Source organism: Abramis brama (genome assembly GCF_963993115.1).
Source record: "Abramis brama genome assembly, chromosome: 3".
Taxonomy (NCBI): Eukaryota; Metazoa; Chordata; class Actinopteri; order Cypriniformes; family Leuciscidae; genus Abramis; species Abramis brama.
In genome coordinates this window covers 61930899-61950036 of record NC_139965.1, presented here as the reverse complement: position 1 = coordinate 61950036, position 19138 = coordinate 61930899, and the positions used below count along the sequence as shown (strand labels likewise).

The 19138-nt window shown below is 42.1% G+C and overlaps 2 protein-coding genes across 2 annotated transcripts; both read left to right on the top strand.

The window, feature by feature from the left end:
• Positions 1–6: 6 nt before the first annotated feature.
• plag1 (pleiomorphic adenoma gene 1) lies at positions 7–15306 on the top strand. Its single transcript, XM_084108777.1, has 3 exons — positions 7–148; positions 4623–4949; positions 9662–15306. The coding sequence occupies exons 2-3, from the start codon at positions 4726–4728 to the stop codon at positions 10596–10598; spliced, it is 1161 nt and encodes a 386-aa protein (XP_083964903.1). The 5' UTR covers positions 7–148; positions 4623–4725; the 3' UTR covers positions 10599–15306.
• A 121-nt stretch (positions 15307–15427) lies between these two features.
• rps20 (ribosomal protein S20) lies at positions 15428–18864 on the top strand. Its single transcript, XM_084108810.1, has 4 exons — positions 15428–15579; positions 16779–16878; positions 17061–17134; positions 18652–18864. Exons 1-4 carry the CDS (start codon positions 15577–15579, stop codon positions 18832–18834), a joined length of 360 nt encoding a protein of 119 aa, XP_083964936.1. The 5' UTR covers positions 15428–15576; the 3' UTR covers positions 18835–18864.
• Positions 18865–19138: the final 274 nt, after the last annotated feature.

Sequence of the window (19138 nt, the reverse complement as noted above, 5' to 3'; positions counted from 1 at the left end):
TACACAATGGCTGCTGGAAAGAGGGGAAAGCAAACAATTTTTAGGCCCGCCGCGTCTAGCAAAAAATATGAGAAAAAAATTATTAAAAATCCGGGAAATAGTTGAAAGTCAAGAAAAACACCCTAGAAAGGATGTTAACGCTCCTACGGTGAGTTTTACGCATATTAAGAAAATTGTTACGGCGTTCTTTAATTAAAATATCGGGGTTATTCAAATTATGAGAGAGGGGAGAGCTGGAGGGGGGAAAAAGTTTTGTGTTAATCAGCGCAGAGTCCGAAACTGAAGAGAACAGCAATGAAAGACTGAATTATGCAGAAGATCGAACATTATTCTGGTGTTTGTTTCTGTCAAGTCACTTTGCGCGCGGACGAATGTCAATAAACAGAGGAGTGTAGTTGTGAAAAGTTGCAAAAAGTTTTTGAAGATTTGTTTTCCCTGAGAATAATAGCGACGGGATAGCGTGGCGAACTCACGCGCGTGTTTAAACGCTAAAAAAATGCGCGCCGCGCGAAAATTCTGACAGGATTTGTGATACAAGGACCTTTCCGTGTTTAATAAACACGCTGTTTAATTTCGACACAGTTTACAGAGTTCGCAGTGTGTGTGTCGCGGTCAGTGTGTTTATGGACTATATTAGGGGTGTCATTGAGTCACTATAGCGAGAGAAGCTGCTTGTCAATATCGCAAACAACCAAAATGGTGGGAGAAGTGAAGGACTAACTAATTATGAGATGCTCTGAGCTCATCTAGAGATTCTGCTGTGACAGAAAGTCCCTCTGTGATCAGGATGTGATTGGTGGATCATAAACATTAAAGCACATAATAATGAGTAATAATTTAATGAGTTTTGATTGACACTGGGAGGTCAGTCATATATAATATCAGAGTTATTAGTTGTTATTGGACGCGGGTGTGGTGCGTTTCTGCAGAATCTCAGCGCAGATTTACTGTATATCCACAATCAATAGTTTCATATGCTCGTGCATGTGATGATGGTGATGATGGCGCTCGTGCGGCATTCCGTGCGAAACTGTTAAAGTCGGGAAAAAGTCTATTTTTAATGTGCAGTCGTTTCAATGTTTATTTGATGTGTGTGTGTGTGTGTGCGCGCGCGTGCATATATGAGTATTTCTATAGTAGTATATGGCGGATTGTATGATTCCCATCTCATCTGCGGTGGTTATAAGCACCTCCATCCTTCCTTCCCCCCTCCTGGATGCTCTTGTTGAAGGCTCCGAGCTGAAGGGGGTCATCGGGTTTACCGGGTTTACCGCGCAGTTGTTACGGATGTTCTTCTTCTGTTGCTGCGAGTGGAAGAAAGTTCGCAGTCCTTCAACAAACTACAGAACACGTCAGAGGTTTCCCGCGCAGAGCTGGTGTCGCAGAAAGAGAGTTAGCATCATAACAGGCTCATATTCACACATTTACACCTCGTAATGCTGGTTTAATGTCGGTAGGTTGTCTAAAAGGTGAAATGATTGTTGGACTGCGAAATGAAATCACTGTAACATAAAAATAAAAAAGTCGGTAAAAATAGAGCACAATGTACTGTATAAATATGAAGGCTATTTTACAGGTGTTTTGAATATTTTATTGTGTCGTGTTTTAGGGTAAAACGACTGGATAATAATTACAGTATGCTACATGTTCCGTGTTTGTTTTACAAATAAGATTTGGTGCAGCAATATGACTTTGAAGCTTATAGTTCATCAAAGTAGATTGTTTGTTTGTTTTTGGTTTTTTTGTTTGTTTGTTTTTGTGCTTAATTTGCGCTGAGAACTAAATGTTTTATTTGGTATAATTTAAAACTATTCAATCGCAATTTAATCAGGTAGCTAATGAATTTCTTACAGTTCTTTCTCTTGTATGGATTATTTCTTACTGAGATGCATCAAAAATTATGTGTAACTAAATGATGAAACTCTGTAGGCATTAGTAATGTTGCCCAAAGAGACCTAAAATGCAATACAGTATATAAATATATTTTATTTGTATTATTATTATTTTTACATAACTGTACTACAGACCAGAAATGTGTTTAACAATATAATAATATTTTGGGAAAAAGTATTTTAATTTTGTTCTGTAATAGTAATTTAAGCTAAATTCATTTTATAACAGCATCATATATCTCTTTTAATTTATTTTATAACTGTTTTAATTATCCTTGCTTTTATTTTGTGATTATTTTAATTTCTTTCTGTAAAGCACTTTGAATTGCCTTAGTGTATGAAATGTGCCATATAAACTTGCCTTGCCTTGAATATATTAGCCATTTAATTAGCACAATTTAAATGCTACAATTTTGATGCCATTTAAGTAATTTTAGATATTTTCATGAATCATAGAAATGAAAGAGCTGATTAGGTGTTAGAAGACATACAATAATACATTAATTGGTTTAAACTTATTTTATTATTATTATTTTTAATATGTATGTTTATATTTACAGAGTTGTTAGATATATAGTGAATAATCTAGCATGGAACAGTTATAAAGGAAAAGTGTGAGAGAAAACATTTATTCTGGCTGGTGTTTAATTAAATATTAAAGCTTTAAATTTGGCATTTGCTCTTTGACTTTTCATTGCCAATATTCAGCTGGAATAGTAAAGACGCACATGGAATGAATTGTGTGAAGAGAGGGGTTTGTATAGCATTAAAAACGTGTAAAACTATTGTGAGTTAAATTTATAAAGTGATTTTATACATTCATAAAGTGAATGCAAACCCAGGGCTTCGTAAACGAGAAGGCCGGTGGCGATCAGAGCGAAACACTGCTGAGGTTAAAGAGTTTTACTAGATTCTGAGATTCTTACACGACAACGATGTACTAAAAACGTAAAGTTCTTCTTGTACAGACGACAACTGAGTCAAAACGATCTCCGTTCACACGGATCCATGAAAACGATTAAAAACGCTGTATTCTGCTGCCAGGCCAGTAGGTGGCGATGTCACAGTGTAAATAAACACTACGCGCCTTTAGACTGAACAGGTAATACCAGAGAATGTCTAATAGGAAGAGAATTGGCACTCTCTGCTTACTTCCGGTTTCTGGACTGGCTGCAGTAACACGTCTCTGTCCATGCGGGGGCGCTCGCAGGCGAGTGCAGAATGAATGGAGGTCTATGGCGAAAAACCCTCAAAATCCACTTTTCTCAGGATATCATTTTTTGTCTAGTAATTTGAATGTTGTATTCGAAAGGAGATGCAAAGAAATTACACATTGCTGGGTGTTAGATTTTTTAGAGTCACTTATTTGGTTTAAAAAGTCTTTTAAAATGTCAGCAGAATGCTAGCGTGTTATGGGCAACAACAACTCAACCTGTAAGAAATCGAAAAGAAATAAGTACTCGTTCATTCAACTTTCGACCTATAACACATGTTGAACTTGCAAAACCTACAATAAAATCTGAGATTTCTCAACGGCAATCGGGTGAAAGAGACATTTAGCCGTCTAGCCCCATAGACTCCCATTCAGTCTGCACTCGCCCGCGATCACCTCCAGTGGAATTCTAATGGAACTGCAACCAAGATCGATACAATGGGGCTAATAGGAAGTGCCAAGGCTCTCCGTAGACGGGCTCTGGTAATACGCATGATGTCACTGTCTTCACAAATTTGCGTTTTTGTAGTTTATACGGAGACGATAACGTATAGTTTTCAAAAGCTTGTGTTTTCAGACCCCCAAAACGCAGATGTCGTGCAAATGAACGGCCGTAAACATATAAAGAGTTTTTACTTGAAAATGATGTCGTGTAAACGGCCCCTTAGGGGGGTTTCATGCGCATGCATGTTACGTGTTCATTCTAGAGTTTCTTTACAAAGTGACATCGCCATCTACTGGCCTGGAGGCAGAATAAAAGCGTTTTTAACAGTTCTCGCGGATCTGTGTGAATGAGGATAGTCTTGACAGTGTTGTCGTCTGTACGCGGAAAACTAAAATGAAAAACGTTTACGTTTTAGTACATCGTTGTCATGTAAACGTACCCTAAAAGAATGACATTAAAATATTGGATAAAAAATATTCCACTGACAGCATTTGCCTGATCTGAGTTTTTCCTACATTCAATGCAGAAAGAAGCTTCCCCTCTTACACGACACAAATCCTGTATAGTTTTGAATGTTAGGTGTGTATTTATTGCATGTTTTGTTTATTTTTATATTAATGCAGTGTACCACTGTCGTCACAGAATTTACACTTTACAAATAAATCAGCTTACAAGTGGTTTACGTTGCATACTACAATGGCATGGCACTGTTATTATTCAGTGATTGTGCCAATTAATGCTAGCAACATGTTAAAAACAGGCTACTAGCAATTTGCTAATCCATGCTAGAAACATGGTAGCAATGTGTTAAATCATGCTAGCGATGTGATAATCAGTCGTGGAAAAACATGTTAGCAACTTGCTAAAACATGTTAACAACATTTTACTGACTGAATAAAATCTTCAAACTTCAAGCTTTTCAAAGTTATGTCATCAAACTTTACTAGTTTTAGCTAATGGATATATTAAATGGTAAGTTATTGTTATTATATGGGTTTTGGCTTCAGAAAAAGCTGTAAAAACTCTAAAGTATCTTTTGTAATGTTTGTTTTTGTTGCTATCTATTTCTCAGGGCCTTGCGTCTCTGCTGTGTTGACGATTTGGGCTTTTACACGCTCTCTGTGCCGGGACGTATCGCTTGTGTCCAACGCATGGCTCGCTGTCGCTAGGTTGCCATGGCAACAGTATCTCCCAACGAGGCGGCAGAACACTGTCGAGTGAGGAAGAGGAGAGTAGAGGGGAAAGCGAGGAAGAACTTCTCCTGTCAGTTGTGCGAGAAGGCCTTCAACAGCTTGGAGAAGCTGAAGGTACACTCGTACTCCCACACGGGGGAAAGGCCGTATCGCTGCACACACACTGACTGCACCAAGGCCTTCGTCTCCAAGTATAAACTCCTACGGTAGGTACTTGTATTCTAACAAACAATTTAATGCCCATTATAGGTCTCTGATGCGAACCCACTCTCTCTGAATTTGTACATAGGCGAGTAGATACCCTTTCTTTTGACACTTCATTTCATTTCCCTTAAAACTCACCAAAATGACATATTTAAAGCAACACTAAGGAACATTTTTTACCTTAAAATAATGTTTCCAAACTCGTATCAGTGGTTCATCAAGTCGTAACAGGGTGGAAGGCACTTTGCAGCCCTTTATCTGCTATAACCACACTATGCAAGTTTGCCAAACCGGGTCGCGTTTCTGTAGTTCGAATGAGACATAAGAAAACTACAAATTTGACTTGCTTTACGTCAAGTGTTACAATAGTCATTATTTAGTTTTTCTTCGTTTCTGATGTCGCAAATACATCATACTTTCATGAAATCATGCAACATACTCTACTTTGTCTGTGGACATCGTTCATTCCAAAGCCGGTGCTGGATAAACAGCGAGTGTGCGTGCGACAGTAGGCTGCGGGCGGCGAAATTATTTATGACAGCGGTAATGGACAATTCCGCTTCCAACCTGTAGGGCGACCGAAGAGGAAAAGTTCCTTAGTGTCGCTTTAAACAGTTTTTCTTGAAAAAAATTCTTCATGCCTTAAAATAGCTTGAATGTAACTCGACACCCTTGCCTCATTTAGTATACGTGGTTCTGTCAGGACCACTACCATCAAATACGATTGACATTTAGCATACAGTTTGGATTGGCGGTATGGTTCCGTTCTGGGCGACAACTCCCTGCGCATCCATGCAGCCTAGCATGGATAAGAGCAGGGAGAGCAGCAATAACCCCCCTTGGGGTAAACGGAACAGAACCAACATGAATGATTGCAAATATATTTAATTCAAGATTTTAAAGTACAACATAATTTGAGAATTTATTCTGATTCAAGGGGAATCAGAATGCCAAATCCTGACTGACGAGAGGAGGAGCTGGGGATGGAGGAGGGTAATTTGCTCCTGAGAAACGCGATAGCTGCTGATAATACTGAAGGAGCTTATATATATGTATACGGTGATAGGTGTCGTATTCCTATAGGTAGATGTGGATCAGCTGATAGAGTCAGCTGATCCGAGCTTGACTAACGTGACCTGCCAGAACTAACGCTACGCTTGATTTCTATGAATATGCAAATGAGACCCGCCTCCACTCACTCACTCAGCTCAGAGATCCACTCGTTGACGATCACACGTTGATCTGATTGGTTACAAGGTAGTTTTTGACGTCAAAAACACCAGCGATTTCAGACCGTGTTTTTGAGTCTTTGGTTCACTGCAGTTTTAAGGAGAAAATAGTCAGCAATGGTGTCGACTTATGAATTTACACATGGTTTGTCTTAAAGCATATTAAAAACACCACATAGACACATAAACAACATTAAAAGATTGATTTTCACCACAGGGGGACTTTCACCTGTTCTCCAATTAATTAGCTCTTTTGTTCTTCTGTGTATTTAAGTCCTGTCTTTATTCAGCTCTTTGTACGGTGTCCTCAGTGTTAAGGTGTTGTGAAGTCAGTTTCCCTAAGTGTTCCTGTGTATTTTTGAATTAAACACTGTTTCCTTGGATTATTCCTGTCGTGGTCTTCATTAGATATAACAGCCCATTACAAAACATAGAACCAAATACAGTATTTTTGCTGCATTTTTTGTCCCCCCCCCCCCATCACCATGGACCTTCCTGCTGTTCCCCTGTTGAGCCTGGAGCAGAAAGACTCCCTGGACACCAAACGCACTCTCCCGACCGCTTGCTCGTTCAAGGCAGGCCTCCCAGGGAGTGGTCCTTGTGACAATTTTGCTGCATTCGTGATTCCAGCCCCAGAGCCCAGTCAGCCTTCACCTGTGCCCACCACAGACACGGAGCCAGAGCCTGCCTCGGACAACGAGCCGATACACCAAGCTGAGCCGTACCCCGTCCCGGAGTCTGAGCCCAACGACGTGACCAGGTGCGCGAGCCAGCAACAACACCTTGTGGTTCTTGTGGTAGTTCTTGTAGTATTCGAGGGCATGGAATGGAGCCCCGCCCACACTCCCGCCACTGATGCTGAGCTGCCACTGGCCTCTGACTGTAAATTATTCCGCTTAATCTCCCTTCACCACTGGTTCCACCTAGCCGAGTCTCCTGTTTCTACACTGGTCCCGTCCTGGGGTGCGTTTCCCAAAAGCATCGTTAGCCCACTATGGTCGCAAGTTCCGTCGTTATCAGCATAGTTCAATGAGTCTGTGTTTCCCGAAACCATCATTCCAACGAAAGCTAGCCAGTTCCCCAAAACCTGTCACCGCTGTTTTCTGTCAGTCCCTCGGCTCATGCTCAGGTCCATTTGGTGGTGTGGATCCACCTCAAACCTTCCAGTCCCCAGCTCTATCTTGGTGTGAGGAACCCCTCTCTCTGCCTCCAGCCACTGAGCCCCGGACTCCACCTCGGGCCTCCGTCCCTTCAGTTCCACTTTGGCTCCATGCTCCCTCGTCTCGACCGGGCTCCTTCGTCCCTCCATCTTCACTTTGGTCAGGCGTCACCCTGTTTCCATCACGTGATTCCTGGCTATGCCTCAGCCCTCCATCCCTACTCCTGCTCCTAGCTCCTCTGCTCCTGGCTCCTCCTGCTCCTGGCTCCTCCTGCTCCTGGCTTCTCCTGCTCCTGGCCACTCCTGCTCCTGGCCACTCCTCCTCCTGGCTACTCCTGCTTGTAGCTCCTCCTGCTCCTGGCCACTCCTCCTCCTGGCTACTCCTGCTTCTGGCTCCTCATGCTCCTGGCTACTCCTGCTCCTGACTCCTCCTGCTCCTGGCTACTCCTGCTCCTGGCTCCTTCTGCTCCTGGCTCCTCCTGCTCCTGGCTCCTCCTTCTCATGGCTCCGCCTATTCCTGGCTACTCCTGCTCCTAGATACTCCTGCTCCTGGCTCTTCCTGCCCCTGGCTCCTCCTGCTCCTGGCTCCTCCTGCTCCTGGCTCCTCCTGCTCCTGGCTACTGCTCCTGGCTCCTTCTGCTCCTGGCTCCTCCTGCTCCTGGCTCCTCCTGCTCTTGACTTCTCCTGCTCCTGACTCCTCCTGCTCCTGGCTCCTCCTGCTCCTGGTTCTTCCTGCTCATGGCTCCTTCTGCTCCTGGCTCCTCCTGCTCCTGCTCTTGGCTTCTCCTGCTCCTGGCTACTGCTCCTGGCTCCACCTGTTCCTGGCTCTTCCTGCTCCTGGCTCTTCCTGCTCCTGGCTACTGCTCCTGGCTCCTCCTGCTCCTGACTCCTCCTGCTCCTGGCTCCTCCTGTTCCTGGCTCTTCCTGCTCCTGGCTCTTCCTGCTCCTGGCTACTGCTCCTGGCTCCTCCTGCTCCTGACTCCTCCTGCTCCTGACTCCTCCTGCTCCTGGCTCCTCCTGTTCCTGGCTCTTCCTGCTCCTGGCTCCTCCTGCTCCTGACTCCTCCTGCTCTTGGCTTCTCCTGCTCCTGGCTACTGCTCCTGGCTCCTCCTGTTCCTGGCTCTTCCTGCTCCTAGCTCCCCCTGCTCCTGGCTCCTCCTGCTCCTGGCTCCTCCTGCTCCTGGCTCCTCCTGCTCTTGGCTTCTCCTGCTCTTGGCTCCTCCTGCTCCTGACTCTATTTTGATTTAGTTTTCATTGTGTTTAAGTTATGTTCCTGTTTGCCTGTGTACCCTGTCATTTGACCTTGTTTCCTGTATGTTTGTTTAATGATTCCTTTCACCTGTTCTCCAGTTAATTAGCTCTTTTGTTCCTTTGTGTATTCAAGTTCTATCTTCATTCAGGTCTTTGTTCGATGTCTTCACTGTTAAGGTGTTGTGAAATCTGTTTCAAAATATAAAACTAGTATGTTTGCATAGAGTTCTTCGTAAAATCTTAACACATTTTCCAAATTCCACTGAATTTCATTTGTGGCTTTCGCACCAGAAGAACCTTTTTATAGTTCCTAGAACTATTGGCTGAAGTACCTGGTTTTTGGCGTGTTCTCACCACAGAAACTAGGAACGATATTAGTTCTAGGAACTCCTTTTGGAGGAACTAATTTAGCTCCTACTTCAGAGTTGGGTCTAAACCAGCACTATAGGAACTACCAGTGACTTAAGTGTACACTGATACACTGACCAGCACCCGCCATTTTTAAAAACACAGATTATAGCCTATATATTTACTCCAGAAACTAACTCTTTGAACACGTAAAATAGTGATAGACGAGCCTCTTAACCTTTACGCTGAGGAGAAAATCCATTGCAACTTTGAGGGGACCAAGAGAAACATGATTATGTGTTTCTGCTTGACTAGCAACACTGGACATCAATCACAAGGCAAACGCTAATACCTTTTCAAATACTGTCTACTTTCTTTGTATAACAGTTCTATCTGATAACGTATCAGACAAGACTGTTAGACAGATCGTTAACTAATGAACACAGAGAATGTGAGCACTGTGAACTCAGGCTCTGGCGTTCTCAGCGCCGTCAAAATAAAGGTCACAACAACAGAGTTCCTACTGGCGGTGCGAATGTAACCAGGAAAATGTTCCTAAAGGAACCATTAGTTCTTGGGGAACCACCCTGGTGGCTAGGTTAGGTGAACGATGAACTAAGTTGCTAGAACTACCCGGTGTGAAAGCCCCTATTATATGACATTTGGTCATCAAAAGGATTAGCTCCTGGTATGGTCAGTGTACACTAATGCATATTTATGTCCATAGGCACATGGCCACACACTCGCCAGAAAAGACCCACAAGTGCAGCTACTGCGAGAAGATGTTCCACCGTAAAGATCACCTGAAGAACCACCTCCACACACACGACCCCAACAAGGAGGCTTTCAGCTGCACGGAATGCGGCAAGAGCTACAACACCAAACTGGGCTTTCGAAGGCACCAAGCCCTTCACGCTGCTCACCGTGGAGACCTCACCTGCCAGGTGTGTCTGCAGTCGTACCCGAGCACTCCCCTGCTGCTGGAACACCTGCGCGGGCATGCTGGGAAAAGCGCTACCGCGACTAAAGAGAAGCGACATCAGTGCGAACACTGCGAACGGCGCTTTTACACCCGTAAGGACGTGCGACGCCACCTGGTGGTGCATACGGGACGCAAGGACTTTCTGTGCCAGTATTGCGCTCAGCGATTCGGCCGTAAAGACCATCTTACCCGCCATGTTAAGAAAAGCCACGCTCATGAGCTGCTTAGGGTGAAGGCGGAGCCTGTCGATTTAATGGAGTCTCAATCCTCACCAGCATCCGGGCCACTCACGCTAAGGTATCCACTTGGTCATGCTTCTTACTCGCCAACTCCGCCGCTAAGGGCGGAGCTCGAAAGCTATCTCCTCGAGCTACAGGCTGAAGATACACCCAAGCTGAGCGCTTCCGCCACGGTGACTGGAGAGACGACGTCGTCCCTGGACTTTCTGTCTCCACTGTTTAATTTTCTGCCTTACAGCCAGGGGGCGGGGCCTACTTTGGGAGTGGCTTACAACCAAGAGGAGGGGCTTCTGGCCACGCCCATACAAGACACACCGGAGCCTCTTAGCCTTCTTCACACAATCTCACACTCGCAAAGCAATGCACTCGCTCCCAGTTACACACACCCACCATCTCTGAATACAACCACCACCCTGCCTCGCTTCCACCAAGCCTTCCAGTAGCACAAATACATTCACAAACCAACAAAGTGCACTTTTTAACATCAACTTAGCTCTTAATCAAGTTCGAACAAGCACAGTCCAACAAATCACCGCATTTTAAAGGAAAGTAGGGATGCTCCGATATTAACATTTTGGCTGATACCGTTAACCGATAACTCTTCATATTTGAAAGCCGATAAACGATATATTGGCCGATAAATCTAAATCCAAATTTTTATATAATTTTTGCGAGCCTGATTACAAAAACATAAGTCTCACCATTAGAAGCCACGTCCCAAACACACAATTATAATGTTCTCATAATAATTGTATGTAGCCGATATGACAGACTTGTGCTGCACATGTTGCACATAACTGTATTTTCCTATTTCAATCATATTTCAAGCAATTCAAAACCATCATGTTGAACAGTGAAGCGTCTCAGCTGAAGGAAATAATTCCATTATTTATCGGCTTAAATATATCGGTCATATTTTCTTATTGGGCCGATAACGATAGCATCAAAAATGAACATATATCGGCCGATACCGATATGGTGGCCGATATATCGTGGATTCCTAAAGGAAAGTCTTGAGGACAGTATCACACGTTTGCTCATTCAAGAGATTACAGATGCATTACTCGTTTTATGTTCTAGAGGTGTTTACTGTAACTGAATATTAAGAAGCAGAGCTCAGTTTGCAGTGACGTTTAGCAAAATGCCGACAGAGACAGTGCATAGTTTTAATGTCCTCTCATTATTAACACTAGCGGTGTCGAAGTTCCATCAAAGCTAAAAGATCATTGATCTAATGTTGTTTCCATCTCTTTGTTTGTTGTATGGCTCATGAACTGTTGGGTACTGAACTACCAGCGTTTTAGTGACCATGTCACAACTATTTACAGCCAAAGGCAACCAAAACCTTCATAGCTATAGAGAGGAAGGCTCATCTCGTTATGTTTTTTGTTTTTTGATGGCTGTTTGCCTTCATGCTGCTGCTCGTTGTAAGGGCCTCAAAGGACACCAGCGCAGGAATGCTTCACAATTCACACCAACAAAGGGAAAGAAGGATGAAGAATCCCACACACACACACACTCTCTCTTACTTTATTCAACCTCATCCACCCGAATGCTGGCTGTTGCACTGATCAAGGCTAACGATGAACCAGTTTTTGCTGTCTCGGCTTATAAAACTCCAAAATACAATCTGTGACGTCACCTTGACTTCTCTCTGAACATAAGCTGAAGATTTAGTCTCTAAATCAAATGAAGTTTTTTTTCGCATTGACAGCGATTTTGCAAAGTCATTCGTTTTCAGTGAGAGTTGGCGATTCGAGGCGACACAAGGGACTCGACTTTATGCAAATGGCCAGTGACGCAATGTGTCGGCTACTAACGGGAGTCCGCACAGATATGATGTGATCGGTCACATGATCTGTCCCAGAATGCAGCAGTTGAGTAGGAATGCCTCAGAATGAGTGTGTGTGTGGGGGGGGGTTGAGATTCACTGCTCTAGAGACCAGTGTTGGGGGTAAAGCTTTCCAAGTAACTTGAGTTGCGTAATCAGATTACTTTTTTTAAAGTAACGAGTAAAGTAGCGCATTACTTTTAAATTTAAAACTCTCTGGGCCCTATCATACACCCGGCGCCAGGCGCGACGCAAGTGTGTTTAGCTAGTTTCAGCCCGACGCAGTTTTCATTTTCACGTCCTGCGCCACGTTGTTTAAATAGCAAATGCATTTGCGCTCATCTGTGGCCCTTGAGCTGCTGGTCTGAGAACCAGTGTTCTGGAGCGTTGTTGGACCGTTGCTATTTTGAGGATCTGAAATAGACTGAGCCGTTGACCGACTGAAACCTGCTCTAAAGTCAATAGCGCAATATTTTTTTTTGTTATTTAAAGAGCGCGTTATTAATGTGAGCCTATAGGCGGTCCACAACGCGCGTACACTCTGCTTATTACACACACACACACACACACTCTGCTTATTACACTCACTTTGTCCCGTAGCTGGTGTGCTTGCACGCTTTAACCTCACACACACACACAGCTTTAATCTCGCGCACGAGCAGATCCGTTTCATCGCTAGAGAAGCGTTCGGTTTTTCCGCTTGCAAATCCAGCGAATCCATCATGGCTCAAGCGCAACTGGCTTTTAAAGGGAATGGGAGACGAGACTCTGATTGGTTTATTGCACGTTATGGCCAAAACACACCCATTATTCACTAAGAGAATAGAGACGGCCATTTTAGACCAGCGCCGGAAGCGCCGACCATTTTTCCCGTCGTTAAACTGCACGTGCCGTGCGCTTTAGACAATGCGCTTAGATCGTTAAAATAGGGCCCTCAGAGTTACAAATATCTGAGTTACTGTTTCAAATAGAGTAATGCAAGTTACTCCCCCCCATTTATTGACCTCTACTGTACAATCGTGAATTTGCATTTCCTTCAGCCTGATGCTTATTCAATTCACTTTTGCTGTGAAAATGCTTGTTATTAAAAAGTAAACCAGCAAGCCCATCAGCCCAGGTGAGAAAAAGTTACGCAAAAGTAACGTAACACATAACTTACCATAAAGAGTAAATAAGGAACGCAATTAGTTCATTTTTAGGGAGAAATACAATATTGTAACACGTTACTTTTAAAAGTAACTTTCCCCAACACTGCTAGAGACACGTGTGTGTGTGTGTGTGTGTGTGTGTGTGGACAGAGTCTGTAAATGTCCTTTTGATTTAGTTCGTCGGAAGCTGACGGTTGTTAAAAGCTTAAACATTCAGAGAACCTCCGTTTGGGGCGCATGTTTCATAATAGCACTTTCAGAAAAAATAATATGCCCTTTATTTTGTGAAAGTAACTGTCATAAATTAGTTTAGATATCATAATTAGCCTTTAGAAGATTTTAAGCATACATACACAATGCTACATGTGTGATATTTTTTACAGGTACACTTCATACAGTGTTGATTTGTTGTTTTTATTGTTGTTGTTGTTGTTGTTTTGCTTTATTGCACAAAATATCAAACTGTCAGTGTCTCGGAAACTGAGGCTTCAGCCAAAAAAAGGTCAATTCAAGCAAAATCACTTTAGCAAGTACATACTGCATTTACAGCGTTTTACAATCGCTACGGCACGTGATCTTTATTTCACTCTTCACACAGTTCTCCAAACCAACTTTCAGTAAATTTCACATCCAAAATGCACAAAAACGTGTCTCAAAAAGTCATTCTTCTATAACACTAGCAAAGGTTTCACCCAACAAACACTTTATAACAGCATTACACAATGATTTCTTTAGTATAACATGTTTAGAGTTCATGTCACATGATGCATGTTTACATCGCGGTTCAAAATGACTCCTAAGACATTAAGAAATGTGTCGGAGCGATTGTAAAACAGACCGAGACTGAACCTGTAAGTGTCTGCTAGCTTCAGGAACCGTGTAGATCTGTGGCCTAGTGACCCGCTTCCATGAGGTCATCTAAATGAGTGAAGGCGTTCATTTATTGCTGCTGAATCGTGGACGTGTGTGTGTAGGATTACTTTATCATTGGGAGCCACGAACTCTCCTGTTCATTGGTACAATCACAACACCGAGTGTTTATGAGTGACGCTCTGCAATAATCTGATGGAAATGCTGCTAAAGGACAGTGTAAAGCCCTGGTGCTGCGACAGACCCTCTCCTCGCTTTCAGAACATTTCAAACTGTTTTAAAGTGTGTGTGTGTGTGTGTGTGTGTGTGTGTGTGTGTTTTGGGGTTATGTGAGCCATATTGTTAATGTATTTGTAATATGGTGCATATATATCATTTAGAGGATGGATGATATGGATCGATGAAATAGCATTCCAGCCATAATTATGTTTTTTTTAATGTATCTGTAATGCCATTCTGTGATAATGGCCTGCTATTGCTAATCATGCATATTTTACTTTAATGTATTTTACGAACTACTGTTGTACATGTATAGCCTAAGACAGAATCCCATATATATATATATAAATATATATATCTATGTGTGTGAATGTGTGTGTTGTGGGAACCTGCTGCCACAGCTGACGAGTCTCATACTGATAACATCATCCAAAGAGAACGTTATTTATTCGCTGACTAGCCGTGTCAGGTGTGTGTGAAGGAAGGCAGGCTGTTGGCAGCTGTGTGTGTTTCTGATGAGAAGTGTGTGTGTTGCTGATGAGAGGTGTGTGTGTTTCTGTGTGTGTTCAGACGACCTTTGCTGCTATGTGAGGAGAGGAGAGATTTGGTCCAGTGTTAATACTGTCCACAGTACTGAATGATCAATAAACACGAGAAGGACTCACTTTACCAAGAGTTTCTTTGTGTGTGTGTGTGTGTGTGTGTGTGTGTGTGTGTGGAAAGTATATTCAGGTTGAGAAAAAAATACATTCAATGTGTATTTTGTTTTATGAATCACAATGTTACAATTTCTGTTTAGTTTCATTATTTAAAAAAAATATAATTTAAATTAATTATATGTAAAAAAAAAAAAAAGTTTTATGAATTACAATGTTAAAATGTCTGTTCAGTTTCATTATTTTTTAAATAGATTTTGTTTTTCTTTTCACTGAAGCCATGTTCACTTATTCGTTATAATGGCCATCATCCGCAGTGATCCCACACACACAAAAAATCTGTTTTATGAATTACAATGTTAAAATGTGTGTTCAGTTTCATTATTTATTTATTTATTTATTTTATTTAAATGTATTGAAGCCATGTTCATTTATCCGTTATAATGGCCATCATCCTCAGTGATCTCACTCAGCGAAAAATAATAAGAAAAAAACCCCTGCTAAATGCTCTTGTTCCGGCGGAAGTGCTGGCGAGGCGCTGACGTCACGCAGTGCCCGTATGCTGCGTATAAAAGCTCAAGCAGGCCGTTTTTCCGCCCTTTTGTGAAGGATCGCGTTGAGATCCCGTTGCTCTTCCTGACTCACCGCTGTTCTTCTCAGCCTTTGATACGAATAAGTCGGTCAGGAATTAATAATCATGGTAATTTGAAGTTATACTAATATCATAAGTGTCTTGTCGCCTATTGTGTTTGTGTTTAGGTGTGTTTGTGCATCGGAGTAAAAACGCGGCGCTGTTGATCTTTCTGAGGGCTCGTGGTTTCTGAGAGATTCGCGGTCAAATATTATTTTATTTACCGTTTTATGCCAAGCCTTTGCTTGTTTTTCTATTTAATGTTGTTTTTGGTTTAACTTAAGTTTAAGGTTAGAAGAAAACAAACGTATTTGTACACATGCTAGCTTCACGTGCTATCGTTAATGTCCAACTTCCCACTTGTAAAGTCGAGTTTCCGAGCTCGTCGGCGCTTTGTTGTAAAGTTCCGGAATCACGGAGGACGACAGGTTTATTCTTGCTTGTATATTTTGGTTAAATCTTATTAAAGCCAAAATTATATTTAGCGTCTCATTCATATAAACATTTGAACTCAAGTTTATTAACAAACATTAGTTAATAAAAAAATAGTAAAGTTATAAAATATTACAATTTAAGATGACTGTTCTCTATGTGAATATATAGTAAAGTGTAATTTATTCCTGTGATCAAAGTTGAATTTAGCATCATTACTCCAGTCTTCAGTGTCACATGATCCTTCAGAAATCACTAATATGAGGATTTGATGATCAAAAAACATTCATTCAAAAGTTTGGGGTCAAAATGTATTTTTTGGAAAGAAATTAAAGAAATCAATACTTTAATTCGGCAATGATTCATTAAATTGATCAAGTGATAGTAAGGACATTTATAATGTTACAAAATATTCTATTTCAAATAAATTGTTAGAAGATTCAAATTTTTTTACATATTACCGTTCAATAATAAATGTTTCTTGATCATCATATTAGAGTGATTTCTGAAGGATCATGTGACACTGAAGACTGAAGTAATGATGCTGAATTCAGCTTTGATCACAGGAATAAATTATACTTTACAATATATTCACTTAGTAATATTGTGAAATATTTCAAATAACTTTGTATTTAATCTAATAAATGTAGTCTTGATGAGCAGAAGAGACTTATTTTAAAAACATGAAAAAATCTTACTGATCCCGAACTTGTATATATTCTGAATAAAGGTAGTATTTGTTTTATTTGTGCAGGTCTTCAGTTTAGTGTGTGTTTATAAGTGTTATAGGTGAGAGTGTGTGTAAAGATGTTTAATAACAGCACGTGTGTTTACAGGCGTTTAAAGACACCGGTAAAGCCCCGGTCGAGGCCGAGGTCGCGATCCACCGGATCCGCATCACACTGACCAGCCGTAACGTCAAGTCTCTGGAGAAAGGTGTGTGTGTGTGTGTTTACCGTAACCTGTCTGTGCTAAACACGGCAATGAGGAGGACAACATGTGAACGACTTCAGCATGAGTTATAATATACGCTATTCTGAGCCCTTTTCCCCTGAACACTCGTGTGTGTGTGTGTGTGTGTGTCGGGTGGGTCTTCATTAATCATGTTTTCTCTGCAGTTTGCGCTGATTTGATCCGAGGTGCCAAAGAGAAGAGCCTGAAGGTCAAGGGCCCCGTGCGGATGCCCACCAAGGTGAGACCCGTTCTCCTGCACGCGGTTCTCTCGTTTACGCGGTTCTTAATGTACACAAAACGTACAAAAGTCTTAAATGGTCTAAGAAAAGTTAATCATCATTACAAAGGTCTTAAATTTTGCGACCGAAATCAGGAATTGTTACATGGATTGTGATTATTAAACTTCAGTAGGCGATGGTTTAATGAAGCGCCGCTGTTGCTCTCCACCTTTCAGAAAAATTCACCGTTATTAATAAACCGGCTTTACCAGGGTAACCGTTATTTCTGCTTTTCTGTGAGCGGAATCATAAAGAAGCAAATGTCTTATTTTGACCCCTTTTTAAAATGATTTAACGGCTGAAATGTGAGGCTTATCATTTTATCAAACTTTTTTTGTCGGCCTGTGTTTGAACTCTATGGTTTAACTCGTACAGTCGCTTTATGATTGGTCACATAGACTTTCTCTACCCTGCCCGTGGTTTTAATATCTGTGCGGGACCCTGCAGATGCCTTGTGACGGTGTGGGGAAAGTTACTTTTAAAAGTAGTTACAATATGGCGTTACTCCCTAAAAAGTAACTAATGCTCGTTTCCACTCAAGTTTAAGTAAAAGGTACAAGAAGCTATACAATAATAAAGCAAACAATTCAGTCAAATATCCAAATGCAGCGCTCTAGTCTAACATTACAACAGTAAAGTTAAATACAAATAGCCTATAATATGAAACTAAACTTAGCCCTCAGCCAAAACGATTGATAGGGAACGAATTATATATTCACGAGATCAAAGATCGCCCATTAGACGAATTATATCTCGTTTATCCACTACCGTCGGAGTCAGCGGAACAGTGTGTGGGTGGAGTAAACCAATCAGAACAGCGTGTGGGCGGAGTCAGCCAATCAGAACAGCGTGTGGGCGGAGTCAGCCAATCAGAACAGCGTGTGGGCGGAGTCAGCCAATCAGAACAGCGTTTGGGTGGAGTCAGCGGAACAGCGTGTGGGCGGAGTCAGCCAATCAGAACAGTGTGTGGGCGGAGTCTCGCGGCACCAGAGAGTCATCTTGACGGCACTCGCAAGACAATGGATAAGTCGCCTCATAATCAAATTCACAAATTACACCATTTAAATATTAAAAATACAGAGGCTACTGAAGTACTAAAACAATCTTTGTCAAAGAATACACTTGTTTGTTCACAGTTTGAATGTTCTTCTTTCCATTTAATTTCAGGATCTGAGGTGAATTATCCATCGTTGCTTTTACAGCTACAAAGCTGGAGCACTAAATGATATTCAGAGTCACATTACACGCTTTAAACATTAAATAAAGCACATAAACAGCACCTGAGATCATCATTGCCATTGTTCCAGCGCAACGTCACAGAAAAATAGAAACCGTTTCTAAAATAGAATCGCGACTGGTTAGGACGAACTCTTAACATGGAGAGGCGTGTTCTCTCGTTAGTGAGGACACCAGTAACTGTCCTGTGGTGTTGATTATGTGAGTAAAGTGTTCCCCTGGCTCTTCTCTCCTCATTAAGACCCTGCGCATCACGACCCGTAAGACCCCGTGCGGCGAAGGCTCCAAGACCTGGGACCGGTTCCAGATGCGGATCCACAAGCGCCTCATCGACCTGCACAGTCCCTCGGAGATCGTGAAGCAGATCACCAGCATCAGCATCGAGCCCGGCGTCGAGGTCGAGGTCACCATCGCAGACGCCTGAGCTGTCGGAACAATAAAACTACTTCTCGCATCTCGGCCTCTGCTGTTTATTCACACACACACACGATCAGCTTCATTACTCGTAAAGATCTATGGGTCTTGGTCTTCTTTAGAACACAAACTTAAAGGAAAAGTTGCAATACTGATTCTTGTCTTGTTCTGAAGTAGAAACTACAGTAGTCAACATTTGAAGTCTTTCATCAAAGTTATACATGAATTTTGAACAATACCCGTTCTTGTATCAGGACAACTTTGAACTTTCTTTTTGATCCACTTCAAATGTTGACTACTGTAGTTCCAAACAT

Bases quoted from the DNA above. Each gene is read 5' to 3' on its own strand.
- plag1 (XM_084108777.1), top strand. From the start codon at position 4,726: ATGGCAACAGTATCTCCCAACGAGGCGGCAGAACACTGTCGAGTGAGG. The intron at 4,950-9,661 runs GTAGGTACTTGT...TTATGTCCATAG, and splicing joins TCCAAGTATAAACTCCTACG to GCACATGGCCACACACTCGC.
- rps20 (XM_084108810.1), top strand. The intron at 16,879-17,060 runs GTGTGTGTGTGT...TTTTCTCTGCAG, and splicing joins CGTCAAGTCTCTGGAGAAAG to TTTGCGCTGATTTGATCCGA. The intron at 17,135-18,651 runs GTGAGACCCGTT...CTCCTCATTAAG, and splicing joins CCGTGCGGATGCCCACCAAG to ACCCTGCGCATCACGACCCG.